General features: G+C 42.5%; 1 protein-coding gene across 12 annotated transcripts in view; it reads right to left on the bottom strand.

Annotated features, from left to right (window-relative positions):
* Window positions 1-16,773, bottom strand: part of LOC146829409 (transcriptional regulator Kaiso-like) — a 326,544-nt gene that overhangs the window by 154,552 nt on the left and 155,219 nt on the right. For 4 of the 12 annotated variants that reach the window (XM_085608090.1, XM_085608088.1, XM_085608089.1 and 1 more), the window contains one exon: window positions 12,079-15,504. The exons of the other annotated variants lie outside the window; for them this stretch is intronic. In XM_085608090.1, coding sequence (XP_085464216.1) covers window positions 13,439-15,502 — 2,064 coding nt within the window. In that variant the 5' untranslated portion in view covers window positions 15,503-15,504 and the 3' untranslated portion in view covers window positions 12,079-13,438. Of the gene's footprint in view, window positions 1-12,078; window positions 15,505-16,773 lie in introns of those variants that run through there. 12 annotated transcript variants of the gene reach the window in all.

Below are 16,773 nucleotides of genomic sequence, written 5' to 3'. Positions count from 1 at the left end.
TAGACCAGCCGGCCTTTCAACATTGGGCTTCAGATTCGAATCACGGCTTCTCCTAAACACTCCGTGATTCTGAGCAAACCAGTTACTCTACATCTGCCCATAACAAAGAAAAAACAACATGCTTAACCTAATCTGGACCTGTTACAAAGCTATCTATGCCATTGGGCCCCGACTTTCTGCTATTTAAAAAAAAAACTTGCAAAACAAATGTAACAGTTTGCCAGGCAAAGTGAGGCAGCCGCGAAAGTGATCGCGATCGCGCGCTGCGAACGATGCGCCTAATGAGCATCACAAGAAAGGCAGATGGCACCTCTGCAAGTAAGCGCGCGCCCAACCGTAAGCTTGAGGCCAGCAAAAGCGTGTGGGAAAATTTTCTGAAGCCCACTTACTAAAAGTCTCGCCAGTGTAACGCATGCGCTGGCTCAGGCGAGACCTAAAAAATTAAAGCCGGAAGTGTAAGCAGTGCCTCCATCACTGTAATGTCAGTACAAGACTGGTGCGTGCTCCAAAGAGGACTGTCCATGCAGAATTATGGGCCTTAAAAATACGTATTAAAAAAAGTGAGGGTAATAGTCGTTCATTCCAACGGTATTAGAAATCAGACTATGTCCGAGGGACAAAATGTATCAATATTGTGGGCCTGGCTTAAGAACCACATATATTTTTACAGGAAGAAGGGGTGGGTTTTCTTGACTATCTAGTGAGCTAGGAGTGTGCAGCACTCTAGATGGTAGAGCGCTCAAGTAAACTGAAAATAATGCAAACCCAATTTTCCCTGCACTCAAATCCATAGCTACATCACACACCCAATAATTAAGCAGGGAAATACAGAGTAAAACTGGTTGAAACGTAGGTTATGAAATTCATAGGCCATTTGGTTTCAAATGTGTACAATTAATCTTGATATACAATACCGTAATGAAAAATTACCTTACATGTAAAGTTGAAGAACAACCTTTGTAAAGAAACCCTGACCGGTTATGTTTTCATATATATTTTAAGGACTTCAAGACCTTGAATTACATAAAGAATAAGAAGACTGTTTACAGCTCCTGCTTTGGAATTACTTTGGAGAAACTCTGCACCGCATTGAGGCGTTGTTTCACTTTTGGCTGGGTTATTTGAAAGTTCAGATTCTAGGCTTAATTACTATGATTTTGAGTCTAATCATACTGTTGTACCTCCTGATGTGATTGCTGTGAGCAATGCACAAGTGACAGTGATTTTCATACTGCTCTAGTATACAAAAAGCTCACTGTGTATCTTGGTTGCAGCCAGACCTGAAATTGTCCACAACAGAAGTAACCAGTCAGGCCTACAGCTAAAATCGGATTGTGCAAAATCCTTATGTACAACCAGGTGAAAGTTGGATTACGCATATTCAGACTATCTGAAAATCTCATAAAGTCCACCTCCCTTGTGACATGCTGTACTAACTTTCCACAGTAAGCTTATATTTTGTAGTATTCATCGAAGAATCCGGTTTTATTACCTATGCACAAACTGATTGGAGTGTGACTGATTTAATTAGTACGATGAGGTTTGTATCACTTCAGTGTTCAAGAGATAGATTATCACTGTACGATCTACCTCATGTAAACATCCAGCACTTATGCATCACTTGGCTCTTAACTGGTAATACTGCTAAATAAAATCATAAGCGAGTTGAAAAGGTAAGCTACCCAAATAGTCCTGGAAAATGACTAATTCATGTAAACATTTAAAAATGATTGTCCACCACGGTCTTCTGATTCTCAAACGTTGGCATCCTGGGGCAATATCAGGTTAGAAGGACCACTCTTAGTGGGGGTGAAACAGCAAATAAGAGAAAGTGTGAGGAAGAAATAAAAGTGGGTAGAAAAAAGTGGGTTTGAAAGAGTAAAAATTAGAATAGTGTTAAGGTGTGGGGAATGTAAAAAACAAACAGTAGGGATATGGCAGACAATAACATTTAACTTTTATTAGCACACTATGTACTCCTTTAGTCTTTCTGACCACTACATTGTGAGTTACCAAAAACTTACTGAACATTTATGTAATAAAATCATGGGGTGGCTTTTTTGATGGGACAAGGAGAACCGCTCCTATTTTGTATGACAGATAATTAGATTCTATGGCAGGACCGGCTGCTCAGATTAGGCTGTATCTTTCTTCTATTTATTACAAAACATTAGCTCCAGCAGCCTTTCCAAGAAACAATCCACATACAAAAAAAACCATTTCCCATGAACACCGGAAAAATGGAAATTAAGAAAGTCCAATGGAGATAGCCAATCCAGCGCGAGGATCCGCCATAACTTCCCCTGCGGACGCTCTGTCTTCCTCTTTCTTTGCTGCTCCTGCAGCATTGAGATGAGTGCCTTTTTCTTTACTGCATATTTGTGCTGTTTAATTGTATTTTTCGTGTTGCTTTGCTTTTAGGGCGAGAGTTTCTTCTGGGGGATTGAGTCGCGTTGGCCCTTGTAATGGTAACGCTGTGTTTCCTTTTTAGATCGGCTGCCGGAGCGCTGTGCACTCCTACGCTGCCGCGACGTATGTCAGGCTCTCTGCGCGGTGCAGCCTCCCGCCGCTAGGGGACTGTGCTTCTTTGCTCTCAGCGCACTGATAGTGTGTATACCCCCCGCAGCGGCGAGTCATCTGTTTCCGCTTGGAGGAATCATTTAGCGTGGTTTAGACTGACTCGCTGCGGCCGAAGATCCCGGTGTGACGTTTGGGGTTTGCCTATCTGAGAGAGCCCCTGCCTGGAGCCAGAACACCCGCGTTGTGGGTAAGATCCATACCTTATAAACGGGACCGGCCCAGGTAGGTGTCAATCCCTCAGAATTGAGAGGGAGAGTTTTCTATGGTCCCCAGCCTTTACTGGCTTAAAAGTGCACGTCCTGTGTTATTTTCAAAGGGTACGTCCCTAGATTAACCCCTTATTTGCATATTATATTTGCACTGTGCCCAGTTGCCTCATGGAGTTTGAGGATTATTATCAGGAAGAGGAGGAGGAGGAGGTCATGTACCTGCCAGTAGATGACCATTTTTGTAAAGTCATGGACGACTCCATTCTTAAGGCAGCATCCCAAGTGGTTGAGCCTTTGGAGAAGAAAATTGAGAAGCTGCAGGTGCAATGCCTTTTACCCCTCGACCAGAGGGAAGATCTGTTGAGGCCTAAGACTCCCCTACCTCTGGGTCAAGCATCCACTAGTGTAGCGGATCCCAAGCGCAAGCGCTCTGAGGACGTAGGAGTGGACACGGATGCCATTGCGCACCTTAAGAAGGCATTTACGGAAGCCAAGGCCTCCACCCCTCCCAGCAAGCCGGAGGAGGCTCTGGAGGGACCCTCTGGTGCTCCGGACAAGGAGACTACGTTGGACTCAGATGAGCCCCCCCCAGATCTCTGACGTGGATGGGGAGTCGGAGCGTCCATGGCGCCCATCTAAACCTGCCCCATCAACGTCTCCGGCCCCACCCACAGACATGCTTAACCCGGATTACTTATTGCACCCCATTGTTCATCGCAATGGACTCTTACCCCCAAGGTGGCAGACTACGTAAGCCCCTGGACCAGGAGGTGAGGAGTTGTCTCCGCGTGGAGTGACCACGACCTACCCTAGTGGGGAAGGTCGCATTGACCCCCGAGGTGGATCCAAAAATGTCCACCTTTTTGGCGAAATTCGTTCGCGATCCTAAGAAGTGTATCGACCGCTCTTGGAGGGCGTGTCAAGATAAACTCTTAGACACAGCTGGCCCCTTAGCAAAAAATCTGGATATGGCGGAGGATGCCAAGGCTTCGGGTACCCGGATATCCCCAGTTACCCTCTCCAGTTGGGTGCGGAGGGTTATAATTTTCCTTGGAAACGCTAATGTGGCTATCTCAACCGAACGTCGCAGGTCCCTCCTTATCAAAAATTGATCCTAAACTTGGGGATTTGGCCACCTCAGAAGCGGGTCCAGTTGCGGAGGGCAACCTATTCAGGGACCCCTTCGTAAAAGTTAGGCAAGTTCGTGAACATATTTAACTCGCTGGACAAAGCCCAAACGTCAATCAAGCGTATCTTCACCCCGCGTGTTTTTGGCGCAGCTGGTCGTGGCAGGGGGCGCTCGACCGTCCGTCCTTCCAACAGAGCCTCCTTCAAGCAGGGAGAGTTCCATAGAGGACAATATCAGGACCCGGAAAAGTTCAGATACTTCTTTCCAACCAGGAACTTCCCCCGTTGCTGGGGAGGCAGAGGACGTGGAGATGGTTCCTATACCAACCAACGAGTTAAGAGTCCAAGGTTTGGGGAAGGTAAAGTTGGGAGGCAGAATACAGTATTTTCTTCAAAATTGGTCTTTGCTCACCTCTTGACGCTTGGGTTCTACAAGCCGTCCGAGTATTCCAAGCTTCCAACCCAACCTTTCCGTCCCAGACCCCTCACATTCACGCGGGACCAGGGGTACCTTACGACAGGGAGATTTCAGAGTTGGTTCGCAAAGGAGCAGTCACACCCTCCACTCTTCACCCCCGGGGGTTTCTCAGCAACATCTTCTTGTTGGAGAAGCAGGACTGAGGCTACCACCCCATAATAAACCTGCAAGAGTTCAATGGGTGGCTCATTTACTGCCATTTCAAAATGGAGGGCATTCACCTCCTGAGGGATCTGTTACAGACACGGGACTGGATGGTCCGTCTGGGCCTCAAGGACGCTTACCTCCCGATCCCGGTTTTCCCCCCTCATCAACGTTTTCTGCAGTTTCAGTGGGGGTTCTCAGATCTTCGAGTTCGCCTCCCTTCCTTTCGGGCGGTCTTCTGCTCCGTGGTGTTTCACCAAGGTGATTAAGCAGGGGGTGGAGCGTCTCAGATTGGAGGGCGTCCGGCTGATAATTTATCTGGACGACATCCTCATTATGAGTCAATGTCCCCAACGTCTGGTGGCTCAGCTGCAATGAGCCGTGTCTCTCGTGGAATCCCTGGGTTTTGTCATCAACGAGACCAAGTCGGACCCGATCCATTCTCAGAGGATGCAGTTTCTGGGCTTCATGATAGACTCGGTCGCGGCGACCTTGTCTCTGCCCTCTCGGAAGTTAACCAAGATCAGGCACAAGCTGAAACGTACATTATCCCGTTCCATAATTTCCCTACACCAACTTGCCAGTGTGGTAGGCCTTCTATTGTCAACGATTCAGGCCATATTTTCGGGGTCCCTGCATTACAGGGCCCTTTAACGCCTCAAATCCTTTAATTTGCGAAAGGGCCTCACCTACTCTCAGGTCGTACCCCTCACAAGAGACACGGGCGGAACTGCAATGGTGGGTCAACCATATGGAGGCCTGGAACGGCCGGGTGATTTTTGGCTCACAACCAGATCTGGTGATAAGAGTCGGACGCCAGCGGTTCCGGCTGGGGTGCCCGTTGTGGAGAAGTGTCTACCGGAGGAGTCCCTTCACATCAATTGTCTGGAGTTGATGGCGGGCTTGTTCGCAGTAAAGTGTTGGACAAGGAACAGGATTCAAAGTTGTGTTCTACTCAAAATGGACAATGTGGCAGCGGTGCGCTACATCAATCATCTCGGGGGGACTCGGTCCAAGGCTTTGTCGAATCTGGCACGCGATCTTTGGGAGTAGTGCCTATCCAACCATATATCCCTATTGGCGGAAAACCTGCTGGGTTCATCCAACCAAGTAGCAGACTGGTGCTCTCGCCACTGGAAGGACACCAGCCTCTGGCAACTAGACCCCAGTGTGTTTAGGGAGATCCACTCTCAATGGGACCCCTTCTCGGTGGACCTCTTTGCCTCCCATCTGGACGCCCAGCTGGACCGGTACTACATCTGGCGCCTGGATCCGGAGGCATTGGCAGTGGATGCTTTCCTCCAAGATTGGAGCAGGGTTATGCCTTTACCCACTTTGCAATGATCATGAGGTTATCAAACCATGTGAGGAGACAACAGGCGGACCTAGTGGTGATCACTCCAGTATGGAGGTCGCAAGCCTGGTTTCTGGTTCTGATGGAACTTTCCTGGGATTTTCCAATCCCTCTACCCCTCGGTCGCGATCTCAATGATCCTCAGGGGAATCCCCACCATCTTCTAGTCATGGGCGGTCTGTGCTTGATGGCCTGGCGGGTTACAGGCAATGCTGAAAAGTCCCAGGCCTTTCGGAGGAAGCTGCCGTATTGCTCTCTTAATCCTGGTTCGAGAGCACCAATAAGAGATATCGATCCGCATGGTCATGGTGGGGGAGTTGGTGCCTGCGGCAACAGGTGGATCCGATGGGGGCAGAAATGGTCTACGTCCTTAATTTCTTAGCCTCGCTAGCGAAGGAGGGACTGGCCTATAGGTCAATCAACACCTTTCGTTCTGCGATTTCAGCGGGTCATGTGCCATTGGATAATCGCCCGGTGGGTGAACATCCCTTAGTTTTCAAATTGTTGAGAGGTATCAGGTTGTCGGTTCCTCCAGAGCCTAGGTACTCTGTGTTATGGGATGTGAACAAAGTTCTGAATCTGTTTCGATCCTGGCCTTCTAACAAATATTTGTCGCGTAAGCAGATGTCTGCTAAACTGGCAATGTTGCTGTGTTGGATTTCATGTCGCAGTGTGTCAGATGTGCGGGCCCTCGATCTCACGGGTCGAGTTTTCACTCCGGAAGGAGTTACATTTCATATTTCTAGACGGACTAAGTGTGACTCCCGATCTGTGTCTTATCCTGCTTTCCCGGACATCCCAAAATTGTGTGTGGTTAGAGCGCTAAAGGCCTACGAGGTGGCAACAGTAGATATACGTCCACAGGGCGTGAAACAATTGTTTATTGCTCTTACTAAACCACACAAAGCGGTTTCCTCCCCCACGATTGCAAGGTGGGTCCGCCGGGTGATGCAGGAGGCAGGTATTGATACTTCCCGCTTTGGGGCTCATTCGGTGAGGGGTGCAATGGCATCCAAGGCTTATTTGTTGGGAGCGCGGCTAGAAGATAACTTGAATGCCGCAGACTGGTCTTCAGATTCCACCTTCAAAAGGTTTTACTTTAGACCGGTGGTTTCACTGGAAACTTTGGTGGTTGACAAGCTTTAAACTGGCCTAATCTGAGCCTCCGGTCCTGCCATAGAATGAAAAATTTCCTAGCTGACGTGCAGGAAAGTTTAAATTCTATTAAGGACGCGGAGGCGAAGATTAGCCCACCCGTTTTTCCTGCGGAACCCTCCCAGAACATCTGCGTACGTACGGTGAGTAACTGTTTTTCGGTTCTGTTTCTGCCAAAGTAATGTTGATCATGCATTTGGTTTTTCGTGTTCTACTCATGTAAATTTGGACTGGATGGTGGCAGAGAGCCCTAGTCCCTTGAACTTACCTACGTTGTTATTCTGGTCTTAGGATCGGATACTGGCAAGCAGGAATGACCAAAGACTGCCTTGATGGGGTCGCACGAAGAAAGAGGGAGACAGAGCGTCTGCAGGGGAAGTTATGACGGATCCTCGCGCTGGATTGGCTATCTCCGTTGGACTTTCTTTATTTCCATTTTTCCGGTGTTCATGGGAAATGTTTTTTTCATGTTTATTGTTTCTTGGAAAGGCTGCTGGAGCTAATGATTTGTAATAAATAGAAGAAAGATACAGCCTAATCCTCGCCTCTGCGTGCTTAATAGAACTGAAACTTTCCTGCATGCTAGCTAGAAAATTTTGCATTAGTCTTTACATTTCCATAGTAATCCAATGTTAAAAACTAAACGGCACAAAGGGTGCATGTTTTACCAATTCCACTTTACAACCAAATGAACAATGCAAAGCCTTTAGCCGAAGTTAAATGTAAAAGCACACTGTAGTTTAAATCTCAAACTGATGTTTTATTATGTAAATAGCATGCCTACAGCCCCAAATCCTAATCATATTGTTTCCCCGCCATTTTTGCAGAATTACAGATCTAATGGGCACTCTTGTTTCAAGACCTTGCCTCCTTCACAACTAAGCTCTTCATAACACCCTGTGATATGGAAAAAACTCGTTAGAATGAGAGTTTCAAACTATTGTAAATCTTGTCAAAAATCCCAATATGATGATACTAACACTACGATTTCTTATAACGCATGAGCACAGTGACCAAAGTAATATACGTTCTTATTCACAATAAGTCATGTGCTTTCGCGTCAAGTAATGGACTACCAGAGAATGATGGATAACATGGATACATCTCTCTGCTGGCCAAGATTGCCTTCTACAACACGCACGTTGGCTGCCCCCACGCACACACTCTTCTGAGTGCAGAAATTTGCTTTCCTGCCGATCCCTGTATTTTTGAGGACTTCTACCGTGTCAAGCGGTGCTGTCCAGTGTGAGAACAGTGAGGTTAGGACAAGTTTAAGAAGTGAGGATTGTGAAAGCAAGATTGTTACCAGAAATCTGGAAGCCAACAGACACCTCTGTCTAGCACTCAAGGTACCAATCAAAGCTTCAGGGCTCAGTGAAATTGACAATACACAGTCAACACAACTCCTTTGTTATTCAGATACTCCTGACTGCAAGACTGCACACCACATATTTTGCAGAGAGCGCCCACTTTTTACCACATCACCTCTAGACACTTCCAGAGGTAACTGGATCCCTAATGGGCAAGAACATCTAAAAGCAAGCTACAAGGGTATGAAGCTGAAAGAAACCTCAGCTTAAGTAAAACACCCAGGGAGAATGTGTCCTTGTGCAATGTAACTGATGCTCATGTAAAAGCGCTCGAATACCTACGGCTCGAGTTTGCGTAAAATAAAAACTGTGAAAAAAATTATAAAGGTCACTTAATCTTCCCTTGCCTACATAAAATTAATGTGTCTTTGTGTAATGTAACAATAATGTAACAAGCGGACGCTAACAACGGGAGGAAGCAAACGACAAAGCCAGCTACAAAAGATGTACTCTTTAGTGTGGCTCAACAAAATGAAACAAATAGCTCCTATAAACGCGAGCAGTGTAAGGACACAAGAACTTGGACCATGCTTTAGGGGACAGTTACATGCAAGAGGGAAGTGCCGACCGCAAAGCTGACCAGCAGGAAGCAAGCAGTCCAGAGTGGCTTTGAAATCCACCAATGGTAAGTAACGGGAGGCCTCAAAGCTCACTGACATTAAGCAACATGTCTCTTCGTGACAGCGCATGCCCTGTCTAGGGGAGACCTAAAAAAAAAAAAAAAAAAAAAAAAAGATTTATGCTGCAACAAATGCACTTTTGCTGATAAAATCCTTTGAGTGGTGAGATTTGGGCCCAAGCTAGCATATTAAGGGACACAAATTTGGGGCTCACAATAAACAAAGTTCTGTGTAATTCAAGAAAACCCTCTCTTCACTCCATTGTGAAAATATACATTATACTATTATGAGTATGAGTTACAGAGTGCTGAAACTAGGTTAACTACTCACTAGAGGTAATACCCCTTTCAGAGAACGAAACAGTACGAAAAAAAAAGCCTGCCGCAATGCTGGACCAGTAAGTATCTTTCTTCAAAGTACGACAAATACTAACTTCCTTTGTCCAAACAAACGAGTGTATCACCCCAGAGCAACAAGATACATTTGCAAAGTACCTGACTGCACTAATTAACTCCTGAGTTTCAAAGATGACTAGACCGAACTAACAGTAAGTCAAGGATTAGGAGAACAGAGGTACAAGGTTTAGAAGGTGGAAGCACATGGAGGAATCTTCCACTTTCAGCCACTGATTAAAATGTTTATTGGACGATGAGATTAACAATATTATTTTGACCGTACTGTACCCTCCTTTATAGTCTTAATGGTGACACAAACCACTTTTCAAATTAACAATTAGCATGATGGTGCAAAGGAAAAAGAATGAGGAAAGACGTAGGAGTGAAGATGTGGGGTAGGATAGAAGAGAGAAGGCAAGACACACGGACAACATAATTATCTGTGAACTGGGGCCAAGTGGGACATAGGGAGAAGAGATAAATATAAGCAGAGATAAAGTATAGCAAAGAGAAATGAAGGAGTAAAATAACAGTGTAAGAGTAAACTAAGAAGAGCAAAGTGAACCAGCAGTGAAACTAAAAAAAGAGGAAAGGAAAGAGGTGTAGAAGATTCTAAAGATATAGAGGGAAATGTAGGAAGAGCAAGGAATTGCAATATTGAGAGGGGAAACAGATAGGGTAGTGGCAGATAGAGGGGATAAAAAGACAAATGCACAGAGATGTGTTAAAAAGGGTTGAAAAAAAAGACCAGGTACGATCACAACAATGTGGATGCAACTAAAAGGCCCCATGAAAACTGAAATATGATGCTCTTCAAAAATGCCTCAACTCCTTACAAATTGGCTGGTATCCACACAGTATCAACAAGGATGGCTTTAACATATGAAAAACATATGAATTTCTTTAATCATTTACAATTTCAGTTAATATAAACCAACATACTGCAGAGCATGGTGAAGTCTGTGGTGTGTGGTTATCGTTTCTAAAGAAAAACCCTGTTTAATAATATCAACAAGGGGGCTTAGGGTTTGAGGCATACAGTCAAGCCTTTTCTTCAGGCACAACCAGGACAACTTAGTGTGACAACCCACACAATCTTCTTCCCACTCAAAGTATTAAAGAAAAAAACAATACAACGTCAAGAAATTTCCAATTCTTGTTACACCAAACCTGGGTATATTTTCAAAGGGGTAACAATTTCTAAAGACACAACAGCCATGTTTAACACATTCATAAACTATAGGCCAATCACTGGATATGGTACGCTTTTCTTTTAGTTACTCATGTCAACTGCAGCAGAAAAAAGCAACAATATTTATTTGCCGATAACGCACAACAGACAATTTATCAGTGGGAGGGAAACGTCCTTCCCAATTGGTAAGTCAAGATGTATTTCAGTAAGTCAACTTCTGCTCTGGATTAATTTTCCCAAAAATGATCTCCGCCTCTCATGTAGGTTTGTGTACAAGAAGAAGCCACACAGACCCCCCTAGTTTTGTGTGCCGTCTAAAGAATGAAAAAGTGTAGATTTAATATATTACGGAATCACTGTCAAACCAGCTGAGAAAAGATTCCTTCAGAACATGACAGATGGGCCAGATTCTGGCAAGACCACCCAGAAAAATGCCTGGGCTTTTTCATTAAGTCTACAAAGGATAACACAAATTGTGCTACTGCCATACAAGAATACCTCAGGGTGCAGTTATATATTTATTTGGGTTCTTGAAGCATAGGGATGCCAAATGAACAAGTTTTCCATCGGGGTGTGAATTCCACTGGCACCACAACCAAACAGTGCTTGCTAATTTTTTTATAAAGGTTTGAGGGACCCAATCAGGAAAATATAATAGACCGAGCGGAAAAGACGTGAGAGCTCTGAGAAAATTAAAATTCTGTTTTAATTTTCTTGCAGCACCCCACTGTCCTGAAAGAAATCCCAATGCTGTAATTTCTTGTGAAAGAGCATGGCAGCACTCTTCGCTCTTCTAATCCAGAGCTATGTCTGACATGATAGCAGAAACGGCTTAAGCTAGTCTATGTTGCGGGCCCCAAATACAGAGGGAGACAGAGGTCGTATACCTATCTAGAAAAAAACAACAGGCATCACTGCCATCAGACACTATCCTTCAACGCAGTTAGGACCAACTGAGGGGCAGTACTGACACACAGTAGGGGATACAGTCTCTAAAAACATATATTCCTAAACCTTTTATATTAAGAAGACATGCACACACATCTCTAAACCACTAAAAAACAGCCTGTGTAGATGCACACTAAGGTAGGGAAGGATGTTGTGAAATATTTTACATGCCTGTAAGGGAGTACAAGTATATTATCAACTGTAAAGAAACTACTTTGCAAAATACACTTAGAAAAAAAACCCACACACAAAAAAGAGAATGGACTGAAAATACGGTCTCATCATTGACAAATGCAGTGGATGCAATCACCGGTAGGGTATCAGAGAACGCTTTACAATTACATTTAATAATTTGTAAGCTGAAACAGTATTGTAAAAAATGTTATAAAAGCAACAAAAAATTCTTCAAAGTACGAAATGAAATTTAAAATGAGAATTGCAAGAAATCTTTACAGAGACGGAACAGGTATTCTTCTCAACACATGAAAAATCTGAATGCCTAAACTGATTTCACTTAGTTTTATTGGTTTATTTACCCAACATTCCATGTGACTATTACTATTCAAACCAACAACCCACCTTCAGTCTAATAATAATTATGCATTTTCATTCCTTTTAGAATAGCTTAAGAAATGTACTAGAGAAGGAATGCTAGTCTAAATGACAGTATGAACATTCTAAAACAAAGATGCATTACTTTTTACAAGTGGGAGTTTCCTCATTTTATATTTTACAGGTACCAAAATGCAATGAACATATGCAATATTTATGTCTTCACGTCATAGAAAACACAGGTTTTTAAAAAAACTTTTCAGTAAAAAAAAAACAAAAAAAACCACAATCCGATTATTGTCCTTTATATGGCTTTCCGATGAAAAAAGTATTCGTTTTAAGACTCTGGGTAAAGGTTGCCTAAACTGCCTTTACACATGGTAGAAGACAAAGTATCAGTTTAGCTGATCAAATTGCTCACATGTACATAAATTAATAAATTAACAAGTATCAGTCAGCAGCAAGAAGCATCCCCTTAAAATGGAACAAATATGCAACCAAAGCACCATACAAACCTAAGCATTCTACAGACCGCATTTGTAATACAAGACACTGAGCGTGTCTCCTAACACATCCCTGGTGCTTGAAACAATGCTTGAAGATATGTTTTTTACGCACATTCAAAAATCAGAGCAGCCCAAATGTCCCATCACGTGAATGCAAAAAAGGCTGTTCAATCAATGAGCAAGCTCATTTATTTTCTATTAAAACCTGGAGTAGTCTTTGTCAAGAACGAAAATAAAAAGTTGATCGTACTAGCCCTTATGTATCCATTGCAATATTTGTTTTGATACTTTGGTTAGAGTGAACAGCCGTTTCATACACGCATTAAAAACAAGTGCCAAATACAGATATCAATAAAAAATACTGTGGTCTTACTAGGATACAATGTTTCAGCATTAAAGTGCTAAAAAGATGGGGGAGTATGTCTGAAACACAAATGTCCCTAACTCAATAGATGCATAAGTTTTTATCTGAACTATAATTTAACTCTTCCTCCCATTTTAGTTTTCATTGAATTTGTACTATTTCAACACGTGCTTCAGTATCAGTCTAATAAATGAAAAAACAAGCCCATTTCTCATTCTGAAAGTATCTTCTGAATCTCTGTAAACGTGGCAGTATTTCCAAACAAAAGAAATGTCCTTATTTAAAAGTTTAAAAGCTAGGTTTGAGGACGTGTGTGTGTGTGTGTGGGGGGGGGTCAAAAAATCTTTATTTTACTTTAAAAAAATAAAATTAAAAAGATCGTTCCGCAATCAATGTAAGTAAAATGAATCTAAATGTCAGCTTAGTTCCAACTCTTAAGCAGTTCAGTATGATTCTGGTATAACAAATTCGAATTCTGTACTGCAGTCAGATGTGCTTGATTTAGGAACGGGTTGTCCTCCGTGCGGTTCGAAAGCATCTTCCCAGTTCATAGGCTTTGGAGGAGAGCTTGACTTTTTTTCCTCTGAAGCAGCCTCTTCTTTTACTTTGTCAACGTTATAAACAACTCCTGCATCAATCCTCTCAGGAGCGCTGCTTGAAGGATCTCGATTCGCACTGTGAGCATAATTATATGGTCTAATTGGCAAGGTCTTGCATGGGTGAAGATGATAAATCTTAGGGTCTCTGGAAGGGTCTAGACTATGAACTGACCTGATATGTGAAGACATAACTTGATAGTTGATAAACAGTTTGCCACACGTCAAGCACTGATACCTTTTCTCCCCTGTGTGGAGAATTTCATGCTTTGTACGGTATTCTGCCATAGGAAAGACTTTCTCACAGTAATGACAAGGATATTTCTTTTCCCAAGAATGACAATTATAATGTCTTTTCAAGCTTGTTAGACCCTCATAGGATCGCTTACACACAATGCAAATATAGTAAACCCTTCCATCTACACTGAGCTCATAATGGTCTTCATGTTTTATTTTCACACGTTTGCTGTCTGGAGAACCATCAATCGATCGGGGCAGCTCAACTGCACCATCGTCTTCATCAGGGTCCTCCTTAATTGGAATGACAATGTCATATGTATCTTCCCCAATGTTGGCGTAAACCTTGCAACCAGTTGATAGTCCTCCAATATCAGTTGGAGTATCTAACGTTATGATTTTCTTGCCATCCATGATGTGCTGAGACACTGTCCCTGAATCACCTAAGCAGTCTTTGCTATTTTCAGGATGAATATTTTTTATTTTTATTTTTAACTCTCCTGGTTTGGAGATGTTTTTCTCAGTAAATGCTGCCATTCGTGGGCTTTGAAGTCCTAGCCCATTGAAACCTGGCATTTTCTCTATGTTTGTGCGGTGAATAAAAGGGGGCAGTGACAAATCTGGGCTACTGGCGCAACTGCTATTAGGAATAATTATAGGTTTCATTGAAAAGTTATTAATTGGTAACTGCTTTACAACCATATTAGTTGCAGGAACAAGGTTTTGCCAGGATAAGTAGTTAGTTCCAGATGAATTAAACGGATTTTGGCTTAGCAGCAGGGTGCTAGCCATCACATGATTTTGAAACGGGCCAAACGTTGCAACACTAGCTGGCTTTTGGATAAGGCTTGATATATTGACAGATGAATTTGGTTGTGCTGGTATAGTACCCTCTGAAGGTAAGTTGCTTGAAGATTTTGAAGAAGAATCAGCAGAAGCGCTACTGTTGGTCAGCTGTTGGGTGGGCACTTCAACTACATCTGGGCTGGTACTTTTTGGTGTTATTTCCATACTGTTTAATCCAGTTAACTTGGGTGGTACAAGTTCGGAACAAAAAATGACATCATCATCAGTGTCTTTTCCTTTATCCTCACATTCACTGGGCTTATCTGGTCCTTTGACATCTTCATTGGAAATGGCAACTGCCTTGGGTACAATAGGCTCTATACTTATATCATTCTCTTTAGTGAGTACATCTTTCGCAGGGGCCTCTATGGCACTCTTATCAACATCAAGGACATTCTTGTTCAAATTAGAAGATGAGGCTTCCACACAGTTATTCTTGGCACAACCTCCCATGCTTTTCACCTGGGACAAAGGAATTCCAAGATCTGCAATAAACTTAACTCCCAATATTTTTCCAGAATTTATCAACTCTTCCAAGAGATCGGAGCGGACGCGGACAAGTTTAGAACTGTAAATGTAGTTAAGTATTTCCTCAAAAATCTCTGCTCTAACATTATTCAGTTCCACAACTTGACTTGGAACAGAAAACAGATGGTGGAAGTATGTGCTTGATGCTGAAAGAATATTTCTGTGGGCTCTAAACTTTTTGTCCTCCACGACTACAGTGACATCACAAAAGATTCCTTCCATTCGTTGCTCATTTAAAGACGTCAAAAGTGCACCAGAGTACTGGGTATCTGTGACTGAAATCAGCTTTCGTCTCTCCATGCCTATAAAGCGGAGGGAAAAAAAAGTGAACATTACCGATTTGGATTCAATAAATGTTACATTATTTACATAAGAATATATATACTATCTTACAAGCTACAGAATTATTGAACTCAACAGCTGGATGGGTTCGCACACATCATTACTTCCAACTCTTCTTTCAAACATAACTATAGGTATAGTCATAACGTTCTCATGGAGCCTTGAAAGGGCAAACTTGTAATCACCTCACATTGGAGGCACCTACAGTAATATTCCGGATTAGATGTTTTCATGAACACAAAATAGTAATGTTTTTCCTTTAAACTAACTCTCATTAGCATTCATTATCTAATTTGGGTCTATCTTTCTGACCCCTTTCACCTAATTCAAACTAAGTGGTATTAATCATTCTTCATAATACCAGACTACAGCCCTTTATCTGTTTGGTTCGCCTGTCTCAATTTTCTCATGGCTGTATAATGCACAGAAATATACTTGCATAGCACTTATGATAATTAAACAAAAAACTAAAATACATAATGACTTCATCTGCAATTGTAGCAGCAGTCTATTTTTGCTAGTATAACGCACTTCACACTATTACACCAAGGTCGTTCTCAGGAGGATTATAATCCACTCACTTAATATTAACACTGACCATTTAAAAAGCACTCCACAAACCTAATGGTACCTACTACTCTTTCTGCATTTCTATTTTACAAATCTATGCTATGTTGTGCACAGCTTCATATGTTTTCATCGTAAATATCATTGCTTCTATCATAACAGATTAAATGTTCCTAGATCTTTACAATTCATTGAATATTCCATACTGATGCGATCCCAATTTTATTAGCAATTTCTACAACAAAGCAATACATTCTATTGGATACATGTAAATGGATATGTAAGTTAAGTAATAGTTCTAGTATGGACCATAGGCCATCCACGTGTAATCTTCTGCAAATCTGAAGCTGCTTAATTCATCAAGCAAGGTACCATCACTAATATTTAAAAATTCTGAATTATTTTCCTGTTCCTTAGTGTCACAGAGACAAATATGTTCATCGCAATTTATGTTTATAAACCAAATAAAAAACAATAATTAAAAGAAGAATCCAAGGCTCTACAGATGAATGAAAAGATGGCGGTCTTCAAAGAAATTACACCAGTTAACTCATCTCACTTAATTTTGGGCCGTATCAGAAGAAGGTGCTCGACTGCTGGGCTGTAGTTCATATTGCTTTTTTGTACTGAACTGCAATGTGCTTTGACAGGTTCAGTAATCA

The sequence above is a fragment of the Triturus cristatus genome, chromosome 5_2 (genome assembly GCF_964204655.1).
Source record: "Triturus cristatus chromosome 5_2, aTriCri1.1, whole genome shotgun sequence".
Taxonomy (NCBI): Eukaryota; Metazoa; Chordata; class Amphibia; order Caudata; family Salamandridae; genus Triturus; species Triturus cristatus.
Note: the sequence above shows the minus strand (reverse complement) of the source record. Positions and strands in the feature narration are given on the sequence as shown.